The sequence below is a fragment of the Schistocerca gregaria genome, chromosome 1 (assembly GCF_023897955.1).
Source record: "Schistocerca gregaria isolate iqSchGreg1 chromosome 1, iqSchGreg1.2, whole genome shotgun sequence".
NCBI classification, from domain to species: Eukaryota; Metazoa; Arthropoda; class Insecta; order Orthoptera; family Acrididae; genus Schistocerca; species Schistocerca gregaria.
In genome coordinates, this window is record NC_064920.1 from 376,892,571 (window position 1) to 376,916,562 (window position 23,992).

Sequence of the window (23,992 nt, forward strand, 5' to 3'; positions counted from 1 at the left end):
TGAGGAGAGTAGCTGGTGAACTCCATAAGCATGCACTGTACCAAAACTACAAGAGTACACAGCAGTGAGTTTCATCAATCCAAAAGTTGAGCCTTACATATTTAATCCAATGTGTTGTATTAAGGTAGCAACAATTCAGTCACTCTGCAATGGCATACTCAATGTATACAGTACTCCAACATGAAAATGGTCATTTAGGGACACTCCTGTAAAACTACCACCTAAGCAAAATACAACCTGCACTGACAACCAAGGATGGCAGTTATTGAAAGTGCCATGACCTGCATCTGTACATGCAACTGTGTATCTGTAGCAGTGATTAACCAGCAAGTATACCTAGAATTGAACAGGCACGACAGCAAAACAAAGTACAAGAATAACACAGAATAATCAAGACTGCTTCTTGTAACACAGTTTGATCAGTATCTCCAAAATCAAAGCAAGGGAGTAAGAATACCAGACCTAAGAGGTCAAACAAGAATGGCAAATCCTGGCTGGAGCAATATGAAAAATAAGGGAAACACAATCACTCTCCTATAGCAGATTGATGCATGAAGCACAATAACACATAACAGAAAAAAACATTCATACTAGATTTTGAGCACTAGCCCTTTTGCTAGCTCTAGTACGCACATTCATACAACCAGATACCTAAACACTTAGTCCTGCCACCATGGCCACAGGAGTGTGCGTTTGGGTGTCAGTGTGGTTTGTGTGTGAATGTGTGTACTACTGCTAGAAATAGCACTAGTGTGAATGCTGTTTTCTCTTATGTGTTACTGTGAACCATGCACTGATCTGCTATAGGTGAGAAGACATTAAAAGTTTGGCACAAAGATATCAGACTATGTAACCTTGGTCTTGTCAGACAGATTTTGTGGTCAACAGATAACTCAGAACATGGAGACATTGATGTCTGATGAGACACACACCTAGTATTGGGTAGACACCCCTCATCGCAGAAAGCCTGTAAACTATTACCCACAGCACAGAGACGTGAATACTGTAATATTTGCTCATCTGCCAATGGAATGATTTTTTAATAAACACCTGAGAGCAATGGCATCCTTTGCATATGTAACTGATTGTCCATTTGAGATGGGTGTGTATCACGTCAGTGTTTTTGCATGAAGGTTGGAGCACATCTCCACCTCAATTTCTTTGGAAGTTTAAAATTTATGCTTCCATTCGAGTTTATGAAACTATACGCAACTCCTACAGGATTTTTCACCTCACTACTGGGTTGGGGGGCCATGCAACAGGGGAAGAGGAGTGCCTGGTGGTGTGGGACATTACTCGTAATTTGCAGCTGGTGAGGCCATCTGTCTGGCTGTTGTCTCTCGTGTAAAGTACTCTGAGGGGAAGAAGTTAGCCTGAACTAAACAGTGCAACACCTTCTTACACTAGTGAGTGACTATGATTAAAATATGTAAAAAAGTTAATTTCTTGACAGAAGTTACATCAGTTTATGCAAGTGAGGTGCTCTTGCAGAAATCACAATGTAGAAGACAAACGTGTCTCAAATATTATTAGTCTTATTAAGGAAAATGCTTCCTTAATATTTTAAGACTAAAGTACCAGAGCCAACCTGTTTGTTGCATTTTCTGCGGCTTATGTGGGTTCTCGTAACAAAGATTTCCCCTTGATATTTTTTTCATGGCCAAATCTGTCATACTTTTTTGTAGGTCATGTAATTGGGAAAAATTTGTGGCATATTAATATTAAATGTGGCCAGGAAATCTACATTAAATTAACCCTCGAGTGTGCATGCCTTTGTATAAAGTGTGCCAATAATTAATATCATTATTTTGTACTGTTCCATTGTTGTTTTACAATTGTGAGGCCATACTATTCTTTTATTATTGCTCCAGCTAACACAGTTATAAGTCATGTTGTCATACATCCAAGTCAGCAGCAGTAATATAAACGAACAGGAAGCTAGGTGACCGGAAGCTAGGTGGCAGGAAATTTATGACCCATGCAAGAAAATTACCCAGACACTAAGCTAATAGCAAAATCCCACAATGAGGAAGTTATCTATATGAGATAATTATTAACCAATTAGGGATCTGATGCAATTGTGCAGTTTGACACTTTGAGTGGTCGTTACTGTGGTGTAACAGTTGTATGCTACAACAGTGATATAATGAAAGGTTTATTTTATTACTGTTTAATTAAACAGTGATTTAGTTTATATAATGTAAGTTTATTTTGTCACTGTGTAATTAAACTTTAACTTTGCTCTTACATAGTTAGCTTGGTAACATGTAAGATAGTTATTTTTTAAATGTGTACAAAGTGAATTGGGCCCCATGAATGTTATGAAAAACGATGTGCCTGTTCGAGGGTTGAAAATGTGGCACTTGTTGGGAAACAATATTATCAAAATTGTCTATAATTATGTTCCTTGAGTTATGTTTTGATACCGCAAAAATCAACAAGAAATCAGAAAGTGGGTGCTTGGTGTCTGCAGGGGTAAGAACTAAGAAATACAGAAGTCCAGATCAAATTCTTGCTAGGTCCTATGGTCAGCTTTATCATCTCTTGAAAAACTTTGTCAATATGAAAAAAAAATTATGTTACTCTGTGGGTTTTATTCCTCAGGGGGTCACTGGTTGCATGAGGTGATTTTCATGTTAGATGAATGCAAGGTCATAACATGTCCAACAGAAAATGTCTAGTGAAGTGCTTGGGGTTCACATAAAAAATATGATTGACAACTCTTACTTTTTTAACCAAAGACTTCAATGATATATTATACATTTCCCAAACTCTTTCTTTCGGAAAGAAATAACTGTTGTTTCTGAACAAATTAGGTATTACGAATTTTTTTGATGATACTATGTTCTAGTAGTTACCTCCATGTCTCCCCAGTTTTCTGTGTCCCATGTTTCATCATAGTCAGACACTGAATCACCACCTTTACTTTCTTCTTGTTCCAAGGAAGTCATTGATGTTACACTTGATGTAGTAGTGGATATGCTACTGCTTGATGGCTGTTCTAAAAAGAAAGAAAAACAATAATTCAGGATTTTCTTTGGGTTAAGATACAGGATGCTTAGTATTCCAAGATACAAATATTGAACCTTGTATCATAATATAAAAACATCACCAGTGCTGTTTTTGGTATTAATTCTAGAATATTTGAAATCTTGTTAGGTAGGCCCCTATAACGAAGCCAAAGTGAGTGAGAATCAGAAAAGACACAATAAAATGCACAGCGAAAATAAATATATAGCTATGAAATACAAAAAAAAAAAAAAGGAAGAACAGTAAATTAGGGTTTATCCCCCAGTTGATAACAAGGTATCTGAAACAGAGCAAAAACTGGGATAGGACAAGGTTGTGAAAAGAAAGTAACCATGTCATTTAAAAGAAAACATCACAGTGTCTTCCTTAAAAAATAAATAAATATATAAATAAATTGGAATTTGATGCCTGCTGGATGCAAGTCCTGTACCTTAAGCAACTGTCCACCTCGCAAGATGCAAACAAATGACATTAGACAAAGACAGACACTATATTTCAAACAAGATTAAAGGAAAATGCACAAAAAGAATCATTAAAAATTATATATATTAAAAGATAAGAAAAACTTAATTGTTAAATCACATTCTTGAGTAGCTAAATTATTTATACAGCATAAAAGAAAATACACAAAAAAGAAATATACTGTCTATTACTGAAACCAGAATGGGACAGGAATGCAAGATATTAAGCACCAACATGTTAGAGGTAAGAGGGGGAGTAAGAATTGGTGGAAGTGTAATTTTGTAACATTGTTACTGCCTGTTATTACCTCTATCTACTAATCTGTAAGTTGTTATTTCCTTTTTCATATTTTCTATAGTTCTTAAAAATTGTGACCAGTCATATAAAATACTGTAGCTTCTGTTACTGTGAGTACTAAAGATATTACAGAGACATATCAATATCCAAAGAAAACCCTATTTAGATATCATGCAAATTCTCCATCATGGATGTACACAGCGCAATGAAAAAACACAAAGCAATATATTAGTGCAACAACAAGTGCTATTGCCCCTTGCATGCCAACAGATCAATGTTTCAGCAACATATTTAATTCTGTAGATATGGACAGTGCTATTAATGAGCCTGAAGTAAGGATTCAATGAACCACAGTACAATGCTGTGCTTCTGTAACCAATCATAGAGCAGAAATATATATTGGTGTTTTTCCTTAACTGTGATGCTTATCCAAAACACAACTCAACATGCACCGCAACAGTAACATTACAATATGTTTTGATTCTACTAACATGGTATTCATTTTCTCTGTATCACCTGGTGTTCTGAATAACTTGTTAGACTCACTGGGATTCAGCTGACAAATGAAGCATATACCCAACATGTAACAAACCTGCTTCCTTCCGAATAAGCTTCTTCTATACATCCATGATGGAGAATTTGCACGATATCTAAATAGGGTTTTCTTTGCATGTTGATATGTTTCTGTAATATCTTTAGTACTCACAGTAGCTGTGTTGGCTCCAAAACTGGCTGAAAGATGTTAGTTATGCTAACAGTACATAGCAATATTAAGGTCAGCACCAGAGGTAGATTTTAAACACTTTAATTACACACTTGGTGTACGGCATACACTGATATGGCCAGTTTTGGGTCTCTCACAAAGTTTGAATGAAAGAAAAGGAGATTGTTACCTATTATCCTATAACACACATCAAGTAGAATGGCGCTTCCGCATGTGGAGGCAGAGCAGTAGGGAAACATGGAGGGGATGAGATCTGTGCGTACATGACAGCACAGAGCATGCAAACCAAGTACATGTTGCCGAACTGTCTTGCTGCAGACAACAATCAGGTTAATCTGCCTTGGTACACTGTATTATGCATTGAAATTTACACTGGGAATAACAAATTTTAAAACCAATTTCAATCTATCATCTTGACAGAAATCTTACTTCACGTCTTGACAATGTTGCGTCTGCTGCTCCAGAGCTTTAGTCTGCATGATGTCTGAAGGAGAGAGCAGCTAACACAGCTTTGTGAAGACATCAAGTACAATTTTTCTCAAAATTACAACTAATGCCAGGGTCATTGAAACTTCTTGCAGTAATTGTCATTTATTGTGATGTGGACTGTATTATAACACAACAAAATAAACTTCAAGCACAGACCAAAGTCATTATACTTGCCTGACAACTGCTTCTGCTCCACAGAATTTTTAAAAATGTGTATGTGGTTGTGTTTGACTAGTTAACTGTGATCACTGTGTGCAAGAAAGAATTACTGGTAGAAAACACTAATGTAAATAGCTATCATAAAAGTGGTCAGTATGTTGTCACATTCGCTGTCAATGGGCATTTGAGTGCCAACTAATTTTTTCGACATTGCAGTGAGAGACAGCATTTATAATCCATTGAACATGGAACCAATTAACCATCTTCAATGAATAACTCAAGGGAATGTTGACTGATGACACTGAAACCCAATGATATCTTGACACTTAACTGTTTCTGTCATTTTAAGCGATTTTACAGTTTGTGCCTTGAGAACGAGAGGGGTTTACCTGTGGGAATATCGGATTTTTCTACAAATTTATCTGGTCACATTCTCATGAGTTATTAGAGCATACAACAAGTTAGGAAAAGCTTACTTTCTACTTGGGCAATATTGAACAATATAATCTGCTTCTTCAGAGGATGCAAATTCCCAATTAACAAAGGCTAGGACATTCTTATATACTGTGTATGCAACTGATATGCTGATAAACACATTTTTTAAGAAACAAGTCTTTAAACAAAGAAATATTATTACTTTGCTTTGTTCCAAAGTCTACACTGTAATAACATAGTCTCTGCTATCTCAGTCTGTGTACAAACCATCTGAATGTAAATTTGTAAATTTACAATGGTAGGTTAAAGCCTTATATCAATCTTTACTACACTACAAAGTATTCTTTCTGAAGCATTTCAATATGTCGCACAGACTGGGCCCACACTGAGAAAGGGGGGGGGGGGGGGGGGATGTTATCTACTGCTTCCTGTACAAGCGATTCAGTGTCTTATCTTAAATGATTTGTTCTTTTCCTTCCACACAGCCTTCAACCTTTGCTCTAATTAGTTCCATGGGATTATACTGACAATGATATATGGGTAAATCCTCCCCAGTACTATTCAACCTGGTATCAGAGAATGCAGTAAGATCAATAATCACAAACCCAGGAGGCAATATTTACAATAGATATCTGCAAATCTTAGTCTATGCAGATGATTTAGTAATAAGTGCTAGAAGTACGGAGGGGCTCACATTAGCCTTCAAAAGAGTTTGAAGCCGCTGCCAAGAACCTTAGTTTAGAAATTAGTGAGAGAAAATGTAAGTATATGCTAACTGAGAGACTTACACACTACAAAACAGTGATCAAACCAGTTCTTATGTATGGTAGTGAAGCATGGGTACTGATGGAGGCTTTGGAGAAGAAGCTAAATATATGGGAAAGGAAAGTGCCGAGGAAGATTTTTGGTCTTGTGACAGAAAATGAGATATGGAGAATTAGGACTAATGAAAAAATACGGGCTCTGTACAAAGCACCTGATTTGGTAACCTCAGTCAAAATGGGAAGGATAAGATGGTTAGGACATATCCAGCAGATGACAGAAGAAAGGCTCCAGAAGAAGATGAGCGGACATCCTGGTGGTAGAAGAATGAGAGGACGACCACATATGAAATGGCTGGAAGATGGGGAAGACAACCTGAGAGCAGTGGGAGTGAGGAGGTGGTGCAGATGTGCTGAAGACCGAGACAATTGGAAATCTGTGACTGAGGAGGTCAAGGTCCTCAGAGGACCGTAGTGCCATGGAATAAGTAAGTAAGACATGTGGGTAAATGCAAAACTGTGTGACCACATTCAAATGCAAGAAAACCAGGTCTGTATATTCTGTTGCGTAACTTATTTAAATAAACAGCTGCAGGAGTTCAGCACAAGTCTGGTTTACATTGTGTAAAATATTTTTATTTTTACGCTATCCCCTTTCTTGGTGTTTGTACTTTGTGTTTTATTGGTAACAGTTGTATGATAAATAGCATGCTACATTACAATAATTGACTTTGAAGCATGGTATGACAAGAATTGTTCGGTGAACCACTTCACAAAACTGACAGCTTTCATTTTTGATTGGTAGTCATTGCTTTTCCCTACACCTAAATAAAAGTTTACTCTCAGTGACCAAACAGTGTCATCACTTATGTTCCAGCAGCATAAGCAATACTACCCATCTGTGTTACAAGTTTCTTGGGATTTCGATGTTTTTCCCTAAGGTTCCTACAGGTCTGATGCTTTCGTTTACAATTCTGTTTACAGTCCTCTTGATGACACCACATGCTTCTGATTCACCCATGTTTCATCAAGGTAATACACTGGTGAGCTGCCCCCTCCTCTTGTACTGCACATCTTTTTAAGGGATGTGGTTCTAGTAGAGTCTATATCACTTCTTTCAACTAAAAACTCTCTTCCTAACATATTTGAAACCAATATCTTTTAAAATTCTTTACACTGACGGAGCACTACCTCTGAAGCCAATTTTCTCATTCATAACTGTACCAAATTTTTCTGATATTGGGTGTTACCATACGGAGAGCTTTAAAACACCATTGTCAATACCACCCATTTGTGTTACAGGCTTGTTGCAATACTGATGCTTTCCAGGTACCACAAAACCAGTTTTTCCTAATGACAAGAAACCAACTTTTCCTAAGGATCCTACAGCTCTGATGTTTTCATTTCAGTTCTATTCGCAGTTCTCTTCCTGAAACCACACGTATCTGCAGTCCATTCTTTTGTCTTCTAATGTCAACAGTATGAGACCCACTTTCAAATTCATGTTTGAAATAGTTATAAGTGTGGTAAATAATCTGCCTCACCTGCTTGTGAAGCACTTCATGTTTATTGCCATCACCTGACCTTTTTTAACCATATCAAAACATATACAGACACACATTCATAGCTATATTGCTAGAAGAAGAAGAAGAAGAAGAAGAAGAAGAAAAGAAAGAAAGAAAGAAAGAAAGAAAGAAAAAACAGAGACTGTTGAATAAATAATGTGGTTGGCATGAAGTACAGCAACAGTGCAGCATGCAGCAGACATATTTTCACCATCTAGCTGCAACTCGCGACTAGTTGCCCGGTAAGAGAATGAATCTTATTGGATTCCAGTAGTTGAAGGAGGGGGATGGGCAGAACAGCTGAAAATTGGGCTGCCTTCCTACATGATGCTGAGTTTAGTGCAGTATTCAAGCAACACAGCTCAGTGGTTCAAAATGACTCACATGTGACAAAAATTTGAAGTATCAGTTCACCGTAGCACTGGTCCCATACACATTTAACAAACTCCAAAACAATTCAGATAGTGCACAAAAATAATCAGTAAATCTGTCAACACTGTCCTGTTAACTAGTCACTGTTCATAGCTGTCAATAATCACTGTGTTCCTCTAATAAGTTATCACTCAGAATTAATTAGTACTTACTATCACAGAAGTCAGGAATTAAACCTATGAGTGGGAGGAAATGAACTGTACACAATATACGCAAATATTTCAGAATGTTAGTTATTGTACTATGGCACATTGCTCGTGATGAGAGACAAAGGTGTTGCTCCCTTTACTCTAAGACTGGTCGATCTTAGATGTGCTAGTTCTATATATAGTCTCACCTATGAACAATATGTTTTACACTACTAATTACTGATGGAACCATCTTAAATGAAATATTTTGTGACCCTCAAAATATTGAGCTTTCTAATTAGTGAGTTAATTAACAAATGCTGCATGTCAAATGGAACATAAAAATTATTTCGACAAAATTTTAATGCCGAAGTTCAGAAGCTAAAAGTAATGTTGATATAATTTGTAACTGAAGTTAGCAATGGTCTGAAGTTTTAATATTAATTAATTTGAAGGTCATTAGCTTCAGACAATTTTAGGTACCTTAAGGAAAAGTTGAAGATATGCGTTTTCAAGTGATAGGTGTTAATATACTGAAAAATATTTCTTAATGCTCACAAAATATTAACGTCATATTATATTAACCTTTTCAATTAACAATATTTCATAATTAACAAAGTTTATGAGTTAACTAATTAGATCACTGAAACTATAATAGAAAGTAGTATTTAATGAGCAATGAAATTCAATGGGACTATGTTTGTTTATGAATCTGAAAATACTGTGCACTCTTTGGTTACTAGGTACACTATTATAATGTCATTAGCGTAGTCTAGGAGACATTTAGAAAATCTTGGGAGGTAGAAAAACATAGCAAATGAGACTGGACACTCAAATTGCTTCATCTCATATGGGTCATAGATTTTCCTCATAATTTGCACTACTGTAGTACATACTTAGATTTAATGAATGCTGCTATAGTTCGATGGAGATTTAAAAGCCTACTGAATACCGTATGACAGTGCCAACCATCGAGCAGTGTCATTAATGCAACCAGTTAGAGCAGAAGACAAGAATTCTGTCTGTACTGCAGCATTTGGCATAAAAAATTATGGCTACAACAATTTATGTACCTTTGGAAACTAATAACAACACTAATACTCACTGCACTACATTTGTAGGGAGGTATCATCGAATTTTAATAAGCAAGTAAGGCACACATGCTGTGCTGTGGGGTCATGTGGGGGCGGTATGGTGAGAAATGAACACACTTCATACACTGTGATTGCAGTGTAGACACTTTTATTGTTCTAAGATGACTGTTGAAACTGGTGTGTCTACACTACAATCGAGGCATATGAAGTGTGTTCATTTCCATTAATAAGCAAGTGTGAAGAAATGAACATTTATTTATTGATAAATTCATGTGTTTATTGGAATGATGCCATACTGTGCTATTCCTGGTTTGAATAATGCACACTGTATTTGCAACACACACATGAAAGTATCAGCAAACAAATGTTCTTTCATCACAGTTCCTTCTTACAAATCTTAGTGAAGTAACACCAGGCTATAACTGCTTTGAATCTTTTCACCCATAAGGACAATTATTCAACAAACTACTTCTACAGCTGAGAAAGCCCTTGAGTATTATGGTAATTATGGGTAAAATAAATAATTTATTGAAATGTCCTATAGTTATGTTATACATGACAGCATACCAAGAGAACCAGGCTTGCTCAGAGTTTTGCTCGCCATTGGTGTAATTGACTTCACGGTATCAGATTGGCTGCGATAAAATTTGGCAGTTACAGCTGTTACAGCCCACCCTGCCCAGGTTGCTGCAGCATTTGACAAGCTTGGTGTCGCAGTATGGACATCAGCCTCTGAAAAAATAAAAATATTTATTCTATTTAAGAAGTCTTATAAAACTTCCTTTTCACTTGCATTCATTAATTCCGTTAGTACTATCATGCTTTCTGAATAAATATTTATTTCAAACTATTTTCATGGTAGAAGTTTTAAATTTGTTCCCAATCATGCTTCCCCAGCTTGTGTCATATACATTTGTTTATTTTGATCACTATGGTTCGTCACAAAAAAATTTTCTTCAAAAGTGGTTCAATCCGAAATCAAATTGGGTGTCAGTTTTTAGATGAAATTCATAGAAAAGATATCAAAGTAACACTGTACTTGCCCAAATGAGTGCCACAGATCAGATACTGTTTTAATATATACAAATCATCTTATGGATAACATAGGAGGCTCTTTACTTTCTTCACAGAAGATTCTGTCGTATATAGATTACGTTATAAAGCCACAAAATTATAGAGAAAAGCTAGAAGACCTGCAGAGGATCAACACCTGCTGCATATATTGCCACTGACCTTCAACATAAACAGAGGTAACAATTACTGTGCATATATAGGATAAGGACAAACATTACCGTCTGAGCAAACAATTTGAAATCAATCACTAAAACATTCATAATCATTATCTAACAAAGAATTTATGTCCAGAACCATTTAAAGTCTAATTACCATGTACTACTACTTGCAAGAAAGGCAGATACTACATGGAGATCTTTTGGAAGAATCCACAGGAACTACTACTCACTCACAGAGGATGCAGCTTATAAAATACCCCTTCAATTAACTCTTGTCGATTGATCATCCATCTGAGATTCTTATGTGGTTACAAATAGATAATATCTAAAGGAGAGAGATGAATTCTGTCATAGGTTCATCTGGTTAAGTGCTCGAGCATAAAGGATAAGTTTACCGTTAACATCTTGAGAATATACATTTGAAGAACAGTCAAGCAGAGTATTGCTTCCTGCCATACACCCACATCTTGTGAAATGACCACAATGATAACAAATTTGGGATTATAAGAATACTACTGACAATTTATTTTAATTTTAGTTTTTAGTATGTTCTGTGAATCATATTCATGTTAGTTCACCAAGATGCGGAATATGGCAATAGGTTTACACAAATAACATATATCTTCTCTGCGAAAGCATGGATACAAGCTGGACATTTAGATAACTGCACCTTCCTTTTACTTTTGGCCTACAGTAAAAATGTGATACATGAAGCCCAACCAAAAGTGTAATATTGACTCAAATTTATCTATGGAATAGGAGTTGTTGAGAAGAAGAGGTTTAAATTTGTTTTTAAAACTTTCATTATCTGCCAGCAGCTTTAATCCACAAGGCAGATGGTCAAATATTCTCACAGCTGCATACTTTGTTCCTCTCTGTAAAGGAGTAAGGTTAAGTTGGATAGTGGAGATTATTTTTGTTCTTAATGTTATATTTATGAATGCTACTATTATTTTCAAATTGTGCCCAATTCTTCACAACAACTTTCATTAGATAGTAAACGTAATGTGAGGCTGCTGTTAGCTACTAGTATATCTAATGTTACAAACAGTTGTTTACACGAAGTTTCAGGATAGACACCAAGTATGTCTTTACAGCATATGCCTGTGCAATGAAAATTTTGTATCTATATGTGGAACTTCCCCAGATAATTCCATATTAATGAATGAAAGAATGCAAAGTAAGCTAATTTTTTAATGCTTTCATCGCCAAAATCAGCAATCACACATAGAGCAAATGTAGGTGAATAAATGTGTTTGAGGACATTGATAATATGTGATTTCAAATTAAAAGTAAAACCAAGAATTTTGAACGACCCATTTCCTTTCTGTGATACTGTATTATTAGTGATGATATTCTTGCTCTGCACATAATTTAATTAACTGTGTTTTTTTTCTATATTAGGTGGTAGACCCTTTTCCAAGAACCAATTATTACTCCTTCTGTTGTTGCTGCTCTGATGGGTATGTTACGATGCCTGTACCATCAGCAAAATGGACTATTTCTTCTTTATCAGTGTAAGATGAAAGTTAATTTTTATATAGCAAAAACAGGAACGGTTCCAGAATTAAACGCGATGTACTGCCAGTAGTAATTTGTGAATTCTCTGAAGATGATTCATCATGAGATCTGCATAAGCTACCATTTTTAGTTTCCTAGAAGCTAATTATGAACTGAATCACATTTTTGCTCAAAAGCCTAACAACTGAGTTTTTCCAAAGAAAGTCTGTGATTTGCACAGTAAAATGGCTTGGACAGGTCACAAAAGATCATGGTAGATTAAATCTTGACATTCACATATTTTTGTATACAACCATTGAAATGGTAGACAGCATAATCAGTGGGGAGACCTTTGAATCTTACAACTGCAGAAATGCTCAACCACTCTTACATTACCTTCTATTAAAATTTTGAGAAAAATAAGTTAATAGTTTGTTAATATAGCTGTCCTAATACGTTTCTTAAAAGCGAGTATAAAAAGGGTACACTTTAGTCTGTCTGAAAAGATACCTTCTGAAAGTCATCAAATCCATGGCTGATTAAAGGAGCTATATCAGAAGAACGTATTTTTAATATTTTGCTTGAAATGTTATCAATCCCAGGAGATTTTTTCCCCTTGCTTCTATGCAATTAGTTCTTTTCCTGATCAAGTGATTTCAAGTTGATTGAATGCTTGTGGCACTCACTGCACTGTAGTGCTTTTTCTTTTGAGCTGGCTGTAGAAAGTTTCTCATATTTAATAGTGCTCCCCCCGCGTGATTCATGAATGAAATAGGAAAAGAGAAAAATGATAATTGCAGATCCAGTATCCTCTACTTTCAAAATTTGTCAGAATAAATAACGTCTAAAAACATTTTGTGAGATACATGCACTGTGCCTTTGCTTCTGCCATATATAATGCAGGGCCTTGCACAGAATGGTTTGTAAATTGGTAAGAGCATCACCAGCAAAAGCAACTTTCAGTGTTCAAGTTACAACAGCATACTAACACTCTGTTGTAGAAACTGCAATATTGCATGATTTACAATCTGAATGGACAGTATGACCTTTTCAAATTGCCAATAATGTGTTGACACAACTGTATTTATTGTGGGTTCATAGTCTCTTAGAATTTTTTAAATACAGTCATATTCTTTATCAATAGAAGTATTTACTACAAATTCCATGTCTACAATTTCAACATTAGGTCATTGTAAAGTGATTAAATGTGCTGGATGTCCATACAGAGGCTCACATCCTTTTTACTCATTTCATTAATGTAGACAGCTGCTGTGTTTCAACTCCTTTAACCACTTGAAAATAACTTAAGATTGTAATTGTATCTGTGGAAATTGTAATAAATGGAACTGCTGTTGACAAATACGTCATTTAAAAAATAATGCATTTGCTCAAAATAAAGGAAAGTTACAATTTATCTTTCCACCTGATTTTTGTGTATCAATGAGAACCAACAGCAGAGTTGGAAAAGAACAGGCAAGGCAAACATGAACGGTTTAGTTGACAGAACTGTCTCCAGTTTTGCCTGAAACCACAAAACATGCCATCAGGTTAATTGGATGAGGATTTGAGTGCTGTTCTCCTCAAACATATGTCATATGATTTAATAACTGCATCATGTTACTTAGCATGTGCTTGAGACAAAGAATCTGACAATGTTGCAAAAGCGACCAATAATGGAAAAATACAATATGATCTTGCATGTAATTTTTTCCAGTAGCATTTTAAAGTACTAAATTGCCTCAACAGAAAATATATAGAAGATGGCTGGCTGTCTACATTGCTGTGAATTTCATGTTCCATCAACAGCAAAACAATCTTTTCTGGATCACAATTTGTCAAATGAGGCAAACATATTAGTTTTCTCATGTTTGCAGGAGATACTAGAGTTCTTTCTCCTATGCTTTCAGTATATCTGTGCTTATTTGTCTTCTGCAGATGGTGTTTGTATGTCCTAAGGTTCAATTTTATATTAAATTGTGGTACATGTTTTCTAATTTTGGTAGCCGTGACATACTGTAAATCACAGATATTTCCCCTTAATATTTATAAAGTATTCAATTTAGATGGTGGTTCAGCTACATACAGTTTAAAGTTTAGCATTATAAATGGATAGAATCTGCATAGAAATTCTGCGAATAATAAAATCTACAACACAATACTTATTGTAGATTTACAAATGAAGCATACCCATTGACTCTCTCAAACTGGGATCTTCTGAAACTTTCTCCAGTTTCCCTAGAAATCCTTTGATGGTGCGGAAAGCACTGTCTCTTACAGATTTTTCAGGGTCAATTGTTAATTGACACAGTGCTGGCAAAATTCGTGTAGCAACTTCAGATAGGAGAAAATACTGTTGTGTTGCAGCAAGAGCAAGAACACCTGAAAATAGAAAAATAAAACTCATTTTCTTTTTACTCATTAAAAAAAAATATGAATAATTTCAAACAATTCCTTATACCTGAATCACAAATTACCTTTAAAAAATATGTACATGAAATCTTATGTTGTAAATTAATGAAGAAACTCATGCACTTACAAGTGTTGTGAACATTAAGCTACACACAAACTAACATTGGCCTCAGATTTGGGGGTACCATCAGTTTCTATAGTCTATACTTCTGACTAACAGCTAAATATTTAGTCCCTGTTTCAGTCCATCCTCCCACTCATCTCTTTTCCCAACAAAATTTTAGAAATTTTGATTACTGCTGAACTGTATAAACTATACAAATTTATTAGGCAAAGTGACAAGGAATAATATACAGAGAACTAAGTATCTTTCATCATAGTGTCTTTGAGAGTAACGTATGTGGAAAATTAAGTAAACAACTACATTTTAATTTCAAGGAAATGAGACATGAAACAGAAGCAAGCAAAATGCAAAAAATACCACATTCGATACCAAACATTTATAACTGGTGTCCAAAGTAATACACTGTATTTCAAGACACTAATAATAATGGCAAAAGCATGCAATTTTGAAAGTGGAACAAAAATAATGAGTATATTGCTCTATGAATGAATGACAAAGTCAGAGAAAAACTGAAGAATGGAAAACCAAGAAGACAGAGCACACCAAGATAATAAACCTTTTTGGATTATTAATCTTGGGAAGTTGTCTAGCATCAATCAACAGCTTACACACTTTGTATAGGAATAAACAAGTTGGAATAAAGATTCAGAAGACAGAATTAGACAACTCACGATCCTCTTTCAATAAGAAAGATGCATTAGACAATGTATAATATTCCAGAATAAATAGTGCAAACAGGTTTAGTTCTGAAAGAGCTTGAGACAGTAGAAACTCAACCAACTGCATTTATTAATTTTGTTTCTGCTCTCTACTGTTTTTCAATCAAATGCCTGTGTTTGGCACACATTTACATTGGCGAAAGCTCAATGTGCAAGTCTTTTTGTTGTGCCTGTCTGCAACACTAATAACCTTAGGATGCGTAGCAATCTATCCCCTACATAGTATTGTTGACATTCCAATCTGAGCTTTCTACTATTTGATTAAGTACTTTATGATGGTAGTTTGTCTAGTCTTTCACAGCCAAGTGTGGTATTCATATTATTTTTATAATTCTTTACAGAAATTTTTTGTCATTGCACACTTCATAGAAAGAATCCTGTCAACTTAGAAAAAAGGTCAAAGGCATAGATTAAGTTTTCTCAGTTTTCTTGCCAATTTAGTTTTAACTGATAAGTGAAGTTTTTGATGATTTTTTCCACTCCTCATTGTTTGGAGCCAGTATCTGTAACTGATACTGGGGTAGTCTGATATCCAACTGTTGACCAAATTTTTGATGGTGATTTCCTACAGAGGTAAAGTGATTTCTATAAGCTACTAGAGATTTACCAATATCTACTTTGGAGGGACACAATTATCATCATTGTACATAATGGAAAATAACAGTCTGGTATGTAATTTTTTTCAGTGAATACTAACAATGAAAAATTCCCAAGTTTCCAGGGGGTGGTAGTGCTGAGATACCGCATTGTTCCGATGAGCGTCTTCTGGCAATGAGTGTCTTCCAGCTAAGATAATGAGTATGACATTCCTTGAAACTTGATTTTTCAGCAATGCCACTTGGCTAAAAACCTGATAGCTTTACGTCAACAATGTCGTATATTTCTCAGTAGCCCTCAGGTTGAGCACTCGCCCCTAGGTATTTGAATTCTTGCACTCTCTTGTAGGAATGGTCCCCAACCTGCAGTGATTGTAGATGATCCGCTGTCTGGCAATGACCACACGTAACAGCTAGGTACTCGGTCATGGCTTCGTTTATGTTTAGCCCAAATTTGCTGGCAGCCTCCTTTAGTGCTTTGGTCATTTGCATAGGCTAAGTATGCCAGTCTCTTTCTTTCGATTTAAATCCCTTCATTCTCTTGGAAGGTCTCACGTACGATCTTCTCGAGGGCAAAGTTGAACAGGATAGGGGACAACCCATCTCCTTGCCCGAGTCCTGTCACAATTTCAAACTCCTCAGTTATGTGATTTCCCATCTTCACCTTTGCACGTGTTTCGTTCAGACAGATCTTTATCAGATTGATGAGTTTCTCTGCTATGCCAAACTCCCTTAAACAGTTGAGCAGGCTCTTGCAATGTATGCAATCATAGGCCATCTTAAAATCAACAAATAAAATATACAAATCTTCACCATATTATTTTTACTAATAGAATAACAAATTTAAATATTTGCATATTTTTGTGGAGCACTCTGTATAAAGAAGCTGCGTCAATAAACTGCAAATAATGCAAGACTACTGAGCATGTATTACACTTGCAAATATTAATATGTTCTAGCCATAACTGTCAGAAAATTCCCCAAACATGTTTAACAATTAAGTACATACATTGCATAGTAGAAATTTAAAGTTTTATATTCATACTTCCCACTGTTGGTAATATCACACAAAAGATAGCACATTTCAATCAAGAGCTGTACAAAATGTAAATTACAGAATCTAAAAAGAGGCTCACAAATAAATTTAAAAAATTATAAATATTATTTAGATTGAGAATAAAAGCATGCACAATAACATACACAAATTAAATATAAAGTTTACCAGCACTCCGAGCTGGAGGAAATGGGTCCCTCATGGCTCTTATAAAAGCAGAAATTAAGACTTTTTGTCTTATCTGTGGATGCAGGTGCTGAGCTATTTTCCCAAGGCACACAGTGGTGTTTGTTCGAATACCACCCTGAAGAAATGAAAAAGAATCATTATGAGATATGAAATCTGGTCTTGGTAAGATCGTTTCAAGTATGAAATTCATCAATGGATAAACTATACTAACAATAACAAATGAAGTTTATGCTATGACAAACTAGGAAACATTAATGCAAATATTAAGCATGAAGCCTTCAAAGCAGCATTGTTGATAAGTGCACCAGACTAGTTTTAAGAGAAGTTGATCATATACTAGGAATCAGGCACTCTGTAAATTCCTACAAATATGTCACAGCTCCTCCTTATATTGTTGCCTTATATTCTTCATATCCCCACGCCTACGACATCTGTGACCCCATGATTTCTGCCATAGTCTTCCACACTGATGGTGTCCATTGTGTGAAATATCTGGATCCTAAATTTGACTAATATAAGCCCCTAGCTGACTTTACGCAGAGCACTCTCTGTCATAACTCACATTAATAAATGCAAATCCACATAAACGTGTGCTTGTGACACAGTATGTCACGTGCAAACATGGTACAATCTTCACTATTGAACAAAGTATCGTAAACTGTTCACATGAATCAGCATACATGAAGCACTTTTTTTTCTCATCTCAGTCCCATTATAGCATGGCAGACATGGGAATTTGCAATCATCTTTGTCATTTGGCTCATATACAGCAGTTGAGCTTTGAAATTTTGTTGATATTAATCTGCCTGGCAGTGTGTGTATATGCCTCATACTCATCAGCACTACACACATTATCAGCCATCATATTACACCCCTTCCAGTTATTGCTACAATGTAGCTTTTTCACAATGTGTCATTTTTTCAGGACACCTGTTTGCTTGCTGCCTAAGGACACTTCCCTCATGTTGAAAGGCACTTTCATTACAATATTTTACCATTATTATATACAGTGAGGGGCAAATAAAAGTGGGTTGGATGAGAGGATACAACTGGATGTAAATGCCTGCATACAATTGTACAATGTGGTGCAGCCATCATTTGTACGCCCAACATGTGATCCACACAAGTTCAGATCATTTTGTGGAATGCGTCAGTGAGTGGAGCACCGGGTTTCATGATGGAAAGTTATGTGACAACAAACTTGTGGAAGCGGTGTAGTCAGTTGTTTGCTGAGAAGTAAATGGTGTCAAAGTGCCAGCAAAGAGGGCCATACAAAGCTTAGTCCAAAAATGGCATGAAACACGATTTCTTTTGAATAAGTCAAAAACATTCTGAAATGTGTCCACATACCAGAAACTGTGGCTGCAGTTCACCAGAAAATGCTTCAGAGTCCTCCTAAATCAACTTGAGGCCTATCACAAGAGTCCTGTCTATCACAATGATCATGTAGAAGATACTCCACCTGGACCTGCACACCTACCGAGTGCCTGTTGTTCAAGCACTAAAACCAGCAGGTGCTCCTCAGTGCCTCCAGTTTTGTGAGTGGCTGTTCACTGAGATAACAATGAATGGCTTGGGTATAGATCTGTTCTTTATGTCTGATAAAGCTTGGTTTCATCTGAGTGGTTATGTCATCTCAGAGAATCAAAGGTTCTGGGCAGCGGAGAATTCGCATAATTTCCATGAAACACCATTGTGTGATCAGAAGGTTGGGTTTTAGTGTGCAGTATCTGTATGTTGCATCACTGGTCCCATCTTATTTCATCAGACTCCAGCTCCGGTGAATTACTTTGCCAAAATTTTGAAACCATTTGTGGCAGCATTAACAGAGGAAGAAAAACTTACAGTTATTTCCAATAGGATGGAGCAACTGCCCATATAGCCGCCTGAATCTTGGGGCACATTTACACAATCTTCACTCCTGTGTGATTACTTTGTGTGGGGAGTCATTAAGTATATGGTGTATGACAACCACCCTCACAGACTTCAAGAACTGCAGCAGAACAGTTTGGATGAGGCTGCAGCAATTCCAGTTTCGATCAGTCTTCAGTAACTTGCTGGCCATGGCCCAAAAGTGCCAAGAGATGAATAGTGGTCACTTACAACATCTGCTATCGCCAGGTTAAAACTGTAATTCCTTTCCTCTGCTGTAATTCTTTGTACCCTACCCTGGAACTCTTTTCTTCAGGCCACTTATTTTCTCCTCCCCTGTACATCATTACTATAACTGTTATATAAACATATTTCTCTATCTTGAGTCCTTCATTCATATCAACATTGCTTAATGTTTTGTAGCCATACTTCTTCCCTTTCTGCTTTCCTATTCATTCAGTTTGTGTACCTTCAGTTTAGTTGGCATTCAGTGTATTCCGACCTGATCAACTTCTGCTGGAAATCTTGTATTCACTGCTTAAGAATGCACACTGTTGCCTTCTCCACCATATATATAATCCTGTGAATCCAACATCAGCTCTGGCACCTACCTCTGGCTGTTCCTCCATTCTATAAAAACCCATGTCAGACAGTGGGAGCTAGAGAACTGATGTTTACTTCCAAGTGTCGCTGTCATGAACATCATACTCCCAATTTATGTCACTAACAAATATCATTATTTGTATTTGATCCCCTCATCTGCACTGGATAAATTACTTAGTCTCTAATGTGTATTTTGTAGTGAGAATTCTACAAAAAAGAACAATAAGTTAATTTCATCAGGGAAAAAACCTAATTACTTAAATATTACAATACTATTGAGTGGGACAACTAAGCTAAATATCACAAAAATTAACAGCAAATTTATTAATTTACAGGAAAGTAACTCACATGATGTAATATTGTTTTGATGTGACCCTCCTTTTCTACCAAAATCATTTCTCTACCATTTATATATTTCTCTGTAGCATTAGTAGGGAACCAGACTTTCGATCGTACCAGTAAATCAGTGAAGAAGAAAGCATAACAGAACACTCTTTCCATAAATGTATCTAATTTATGCTTTTGAGGAATCCACAAATTCTATACTATTTTAGAGGTTTTTCACTTTCCTTGAGATTTCTCTTTCTGAAAACTTGTTCTGAGGAAAGTATTGATTTTTATTTTGAGTGAATAAAAAGCAAAAACAAACATACATTTTACTTAATTTTTAATGCCTTTGCATGTAAACTGTAAACCAAATTGTACACAAAATCAAACAACAAAAAACCAGATCAAGTATCTGCCGAGACGGAATTCCATAGAGACCGAATGAAACGAAATTAATGCGACAGAGATAGAGACATGTAACAATATTAGAGAAGGAAAGTTGCTACTCACCATATAGTGGAGGTACTGAGTCGCAATAGGTACAACAGAAAGATTCACACAATTACAGCTTTCGGCCATTTAAGGCCTTTGTCAACACACACACACACACACACACACACACACACACACACACACACACACACACACAACCCAAATCGCACACACGTCTGCAGTCTCACGCAACTGAAACCAGCCTGAAACTGCAAACGTGTGTGCAAGTTGTGTTTGTGTACGCGCGTGTGTAGCTATAATTGTATGAATCTCTTTGTTGTGCCTATTGCAACTCAGCATCTCTGTTATATGGTGAGTAGCGACTTTCCTTCTCTAATATCGTAACATTCCATCCTGGATTTTCCATTGTTTGAGATAAAGACATCTCACACAGTCTCTCAACCATGCTTTGACTGGAATATCCCAAGAAAGGGACCAAGTGGAAAACTTTGCAATAGTGTTATGATATTTATGAGAGAATATAGAACATTCTGGTTGTCAGCATTACCCTCCTTCAGTGTCACGGTTCAATGAGTGGTTTGCGGTGAGTACATAGTGCAGTTACTGCAAAGCACACATTGAACTGTGGGACTTCTAACGGTTTCGGTGACAAGAGAAGCGGTGCAAAACTGGATTGCGAACTCCACACTTCTCTTACTACAGTTGACTTACTTGAAATGTTTAGCCAATCCTCTTCTCTGGATATGCAGCTGTGTCTATCTCCATAACTTCTTCTCCGTGTAAATAATGCTGGTTAGAGGAACCAAAAAATTACTATCTCTCTCACTTGAAATAACTCGGTACTTCATACTTTCAGTTCAGCTCAGGTGTATTTTCATTTCCACACGTTTCATATAAGCATACAAAGTCTTGCAAGTCAACTACACCGATACCCATTACATACAATTAAATATAATCACAACTGCCTGTTTTTAACAACCATATAATTTATAGACATCCCATGCATCTTGTTTCATTCAGAGCTAAGATATGAAGTAAGTTAAAAGTTTATAGTTAAATGTTCGTTTTTATTTTTTTCTCAACAATCACATTCACTAACACAGCAAAGAATAGCATTTAATTACTCCGTGTCCTCTCACACAGTGTCTGTGGCTCTTGCAGCAAACACCTGTTGGCATCATTCGACTGCCCCCGTTTATCGTCTTCTCAATACAAACTTCCACCCTGTACATAGAAACCGTTGGCTCAGTAGATATGTTTCCACTCTCTTACTTACTTTTAAAATATTGAGTATTCGAGATGGAGGAAGGCCGAGTGTCTCTAGAATTTACACCGGAATCCTCAAGTCACTACATATCACTCCCCTTAGCTCGAACATGCGATATTTTATACATATTCATTATGTACTTTAATATCCCAAATAACACTAATTTACATATTAATCAGTATACATTATATTTCTTTTAGTAATTGTGTACTTAATATCTAGCTCTTCTTTTTTTTGTTTTGATGATAACTATCTGAGCATTTCACCTGATGTTGGAGTTAGTACTTTTATATCTAAGAATCATGTGGACAACATTCTTGGTTTCCAGTCACAAACTCCAGGTGTCATAGACACTTAATAATTTCTTTCTTCACTCTAATTCTCTGTACTATTTTTTCTTTAGTATGTAATAGATTTTAATACCTACAGTAGCTTGTAGTCTGGAGGAACTCAGGGCAAATGACATTGTGCTTTCTGACACTCATAAAGATAAAAATGCTAGTAGAATATAGAATTTAAATTTACCAGAATAGTTCCTTCAAAAGTGTGACTTCTGTCACAATACTGTCCTTTTGCTTATCTGCCCTTTATATGCAATAAACGCTGGGTGCACTCCCCTTTTTTCCTTCTTGAGTAGGACTTATGGTTCATTTCCCAAGTATACATCTTAATGTACACCATAATATCCTCTGGAAAATAAAATCTTTTTCACACTTAACACTCACTTCCTAATACTTCACTTAATCCCCTAGAGTCCTCCACTACTTTTCCACTTATAACCTTCCAGTAGACACCACATTTATATACACTATTCAATACATCATACATTTACTTATGCTACACTTGTCCCATTATCCTACAAATTGCCAGAACAAATGTTCAACTGTCATTCCTGAATAATTATCACAATCAGTTCCTCCTTGGCTTATGCTCATTAATTCCTCCTTGGCTTATGCTCTCCTTAATTACTCACGCTTCCTTCTTATCTATCCCTGATGTATAATTATTATATCCTTATGTACATATGCAATATAGAATCATCATTGTTGATAGTTTCTTTCACATACCTAGGCAATGTAGAGCAATCATAGTGAACGACAATGTGTGCATATTTCCCTAAAGTGTCCCTATATAACCATGTGTGTGATGTAGAACCATCACAGTAAATGACAATTTGTGCATCCTTTCCTGATGTACACCTTCCTTTCTCCCTACAACCCTTGACGGTTCTCCCAATTTGATGTGCAAGATCATTGTTTGCGTAATTGTATTCTTTTTGTGTACGTGTGTGTTTGTGTAGACTGATTCTTCGGTCTACTTACATAAAATAAGTTGAAGGCTATTGGAAACGATGGAAAACGAGAAGGACTTCTGAGAAATAAGTATATAAATATGTAAAAAGGGAAATATAGATAGGTACTTAAATGAGAAGTATAAAACGATAAAGTAGAAATAGTTGCTAAGATTGAAGAAAAGAAAGAGAGAAGATAGCCCCAAAGACAGGAATCCCTTCCCACCTTCCTTCCCCAGGATCCCTACCTCACCGGTACTTGAATGAGAGGCCGGAGGTGGTATGGTGTTAATCGTCTCCTTCAGAACGGACATACTCACCTTCACCCTTGAGGTTCCCGAAGAAACATCTTAGCAACACTACGAAATGCCAAATGGTGAAGAATCAGTTACACTTGTTTGCGAGATCAGTTACACTTGTTTGCGAGGGTCATTTGGAAGGTGTGGTGTGGTGTGGTGTGGTGTGGTGTGGTGTGGTGTGGTGTGGTGTGTCAGCCATGTTTGTACTTACACTACCCACCCCTTCAAAAACTAATATAAACCCTCCCCTATACATCACGTCTCATAAAAGGTAAAAAACACTCTGCATTACATTTAAAGTATGTATCACGTTATAACAATTATGTAATGATTCATACAAAAACATATTTTCTATTGATCTAATATTCTTTCCAGCTAATTAATCTGCACCCAGGTTTGCATAGACTGGCTGGATAAGAGATTACTTGCAAAGAATAGTTTAGGCAAAAATAAGACCTAACTATATGCGAATGGTGGGATA

The 23,992-nt window shown here is 36.2% G+C and overlaps 1 protein-coding gene across 1 annotated transcript in view; it reads right to left on the reverse strand.

Annotated features, from left to right (window-relative positions):
* The window catches only part of LOC126347751 (N-terminal kinase-like protein), a 129,002-nt gene that overhangs the window by 40,778 nt on the left and 64,232 nt on the right, over positions 1-23,992 (reverse strand). The window contains exons 10-13 of the mRNA XM_050002298.1: positions 17,379-17,514; positions 14,496-14,687; positions 10,144-10,308; positions 2,859-3,001 (exon numbers count right to left, since the gene is read on the reverse strand). Of these exons, the coding sequence (XP_049858255.1) occupies positions 2,859-3,001; positions 10,144-10,308; positions 14,496-14,687; positions 17,379-17,514 (636 nt within the window). The remainder of the gene's footprint in view (positions 1-2,858; positions 3,002-10,143; positions 10,309-14,495; positions 14,688-17,378; positions 17,515-23,992) is intronic.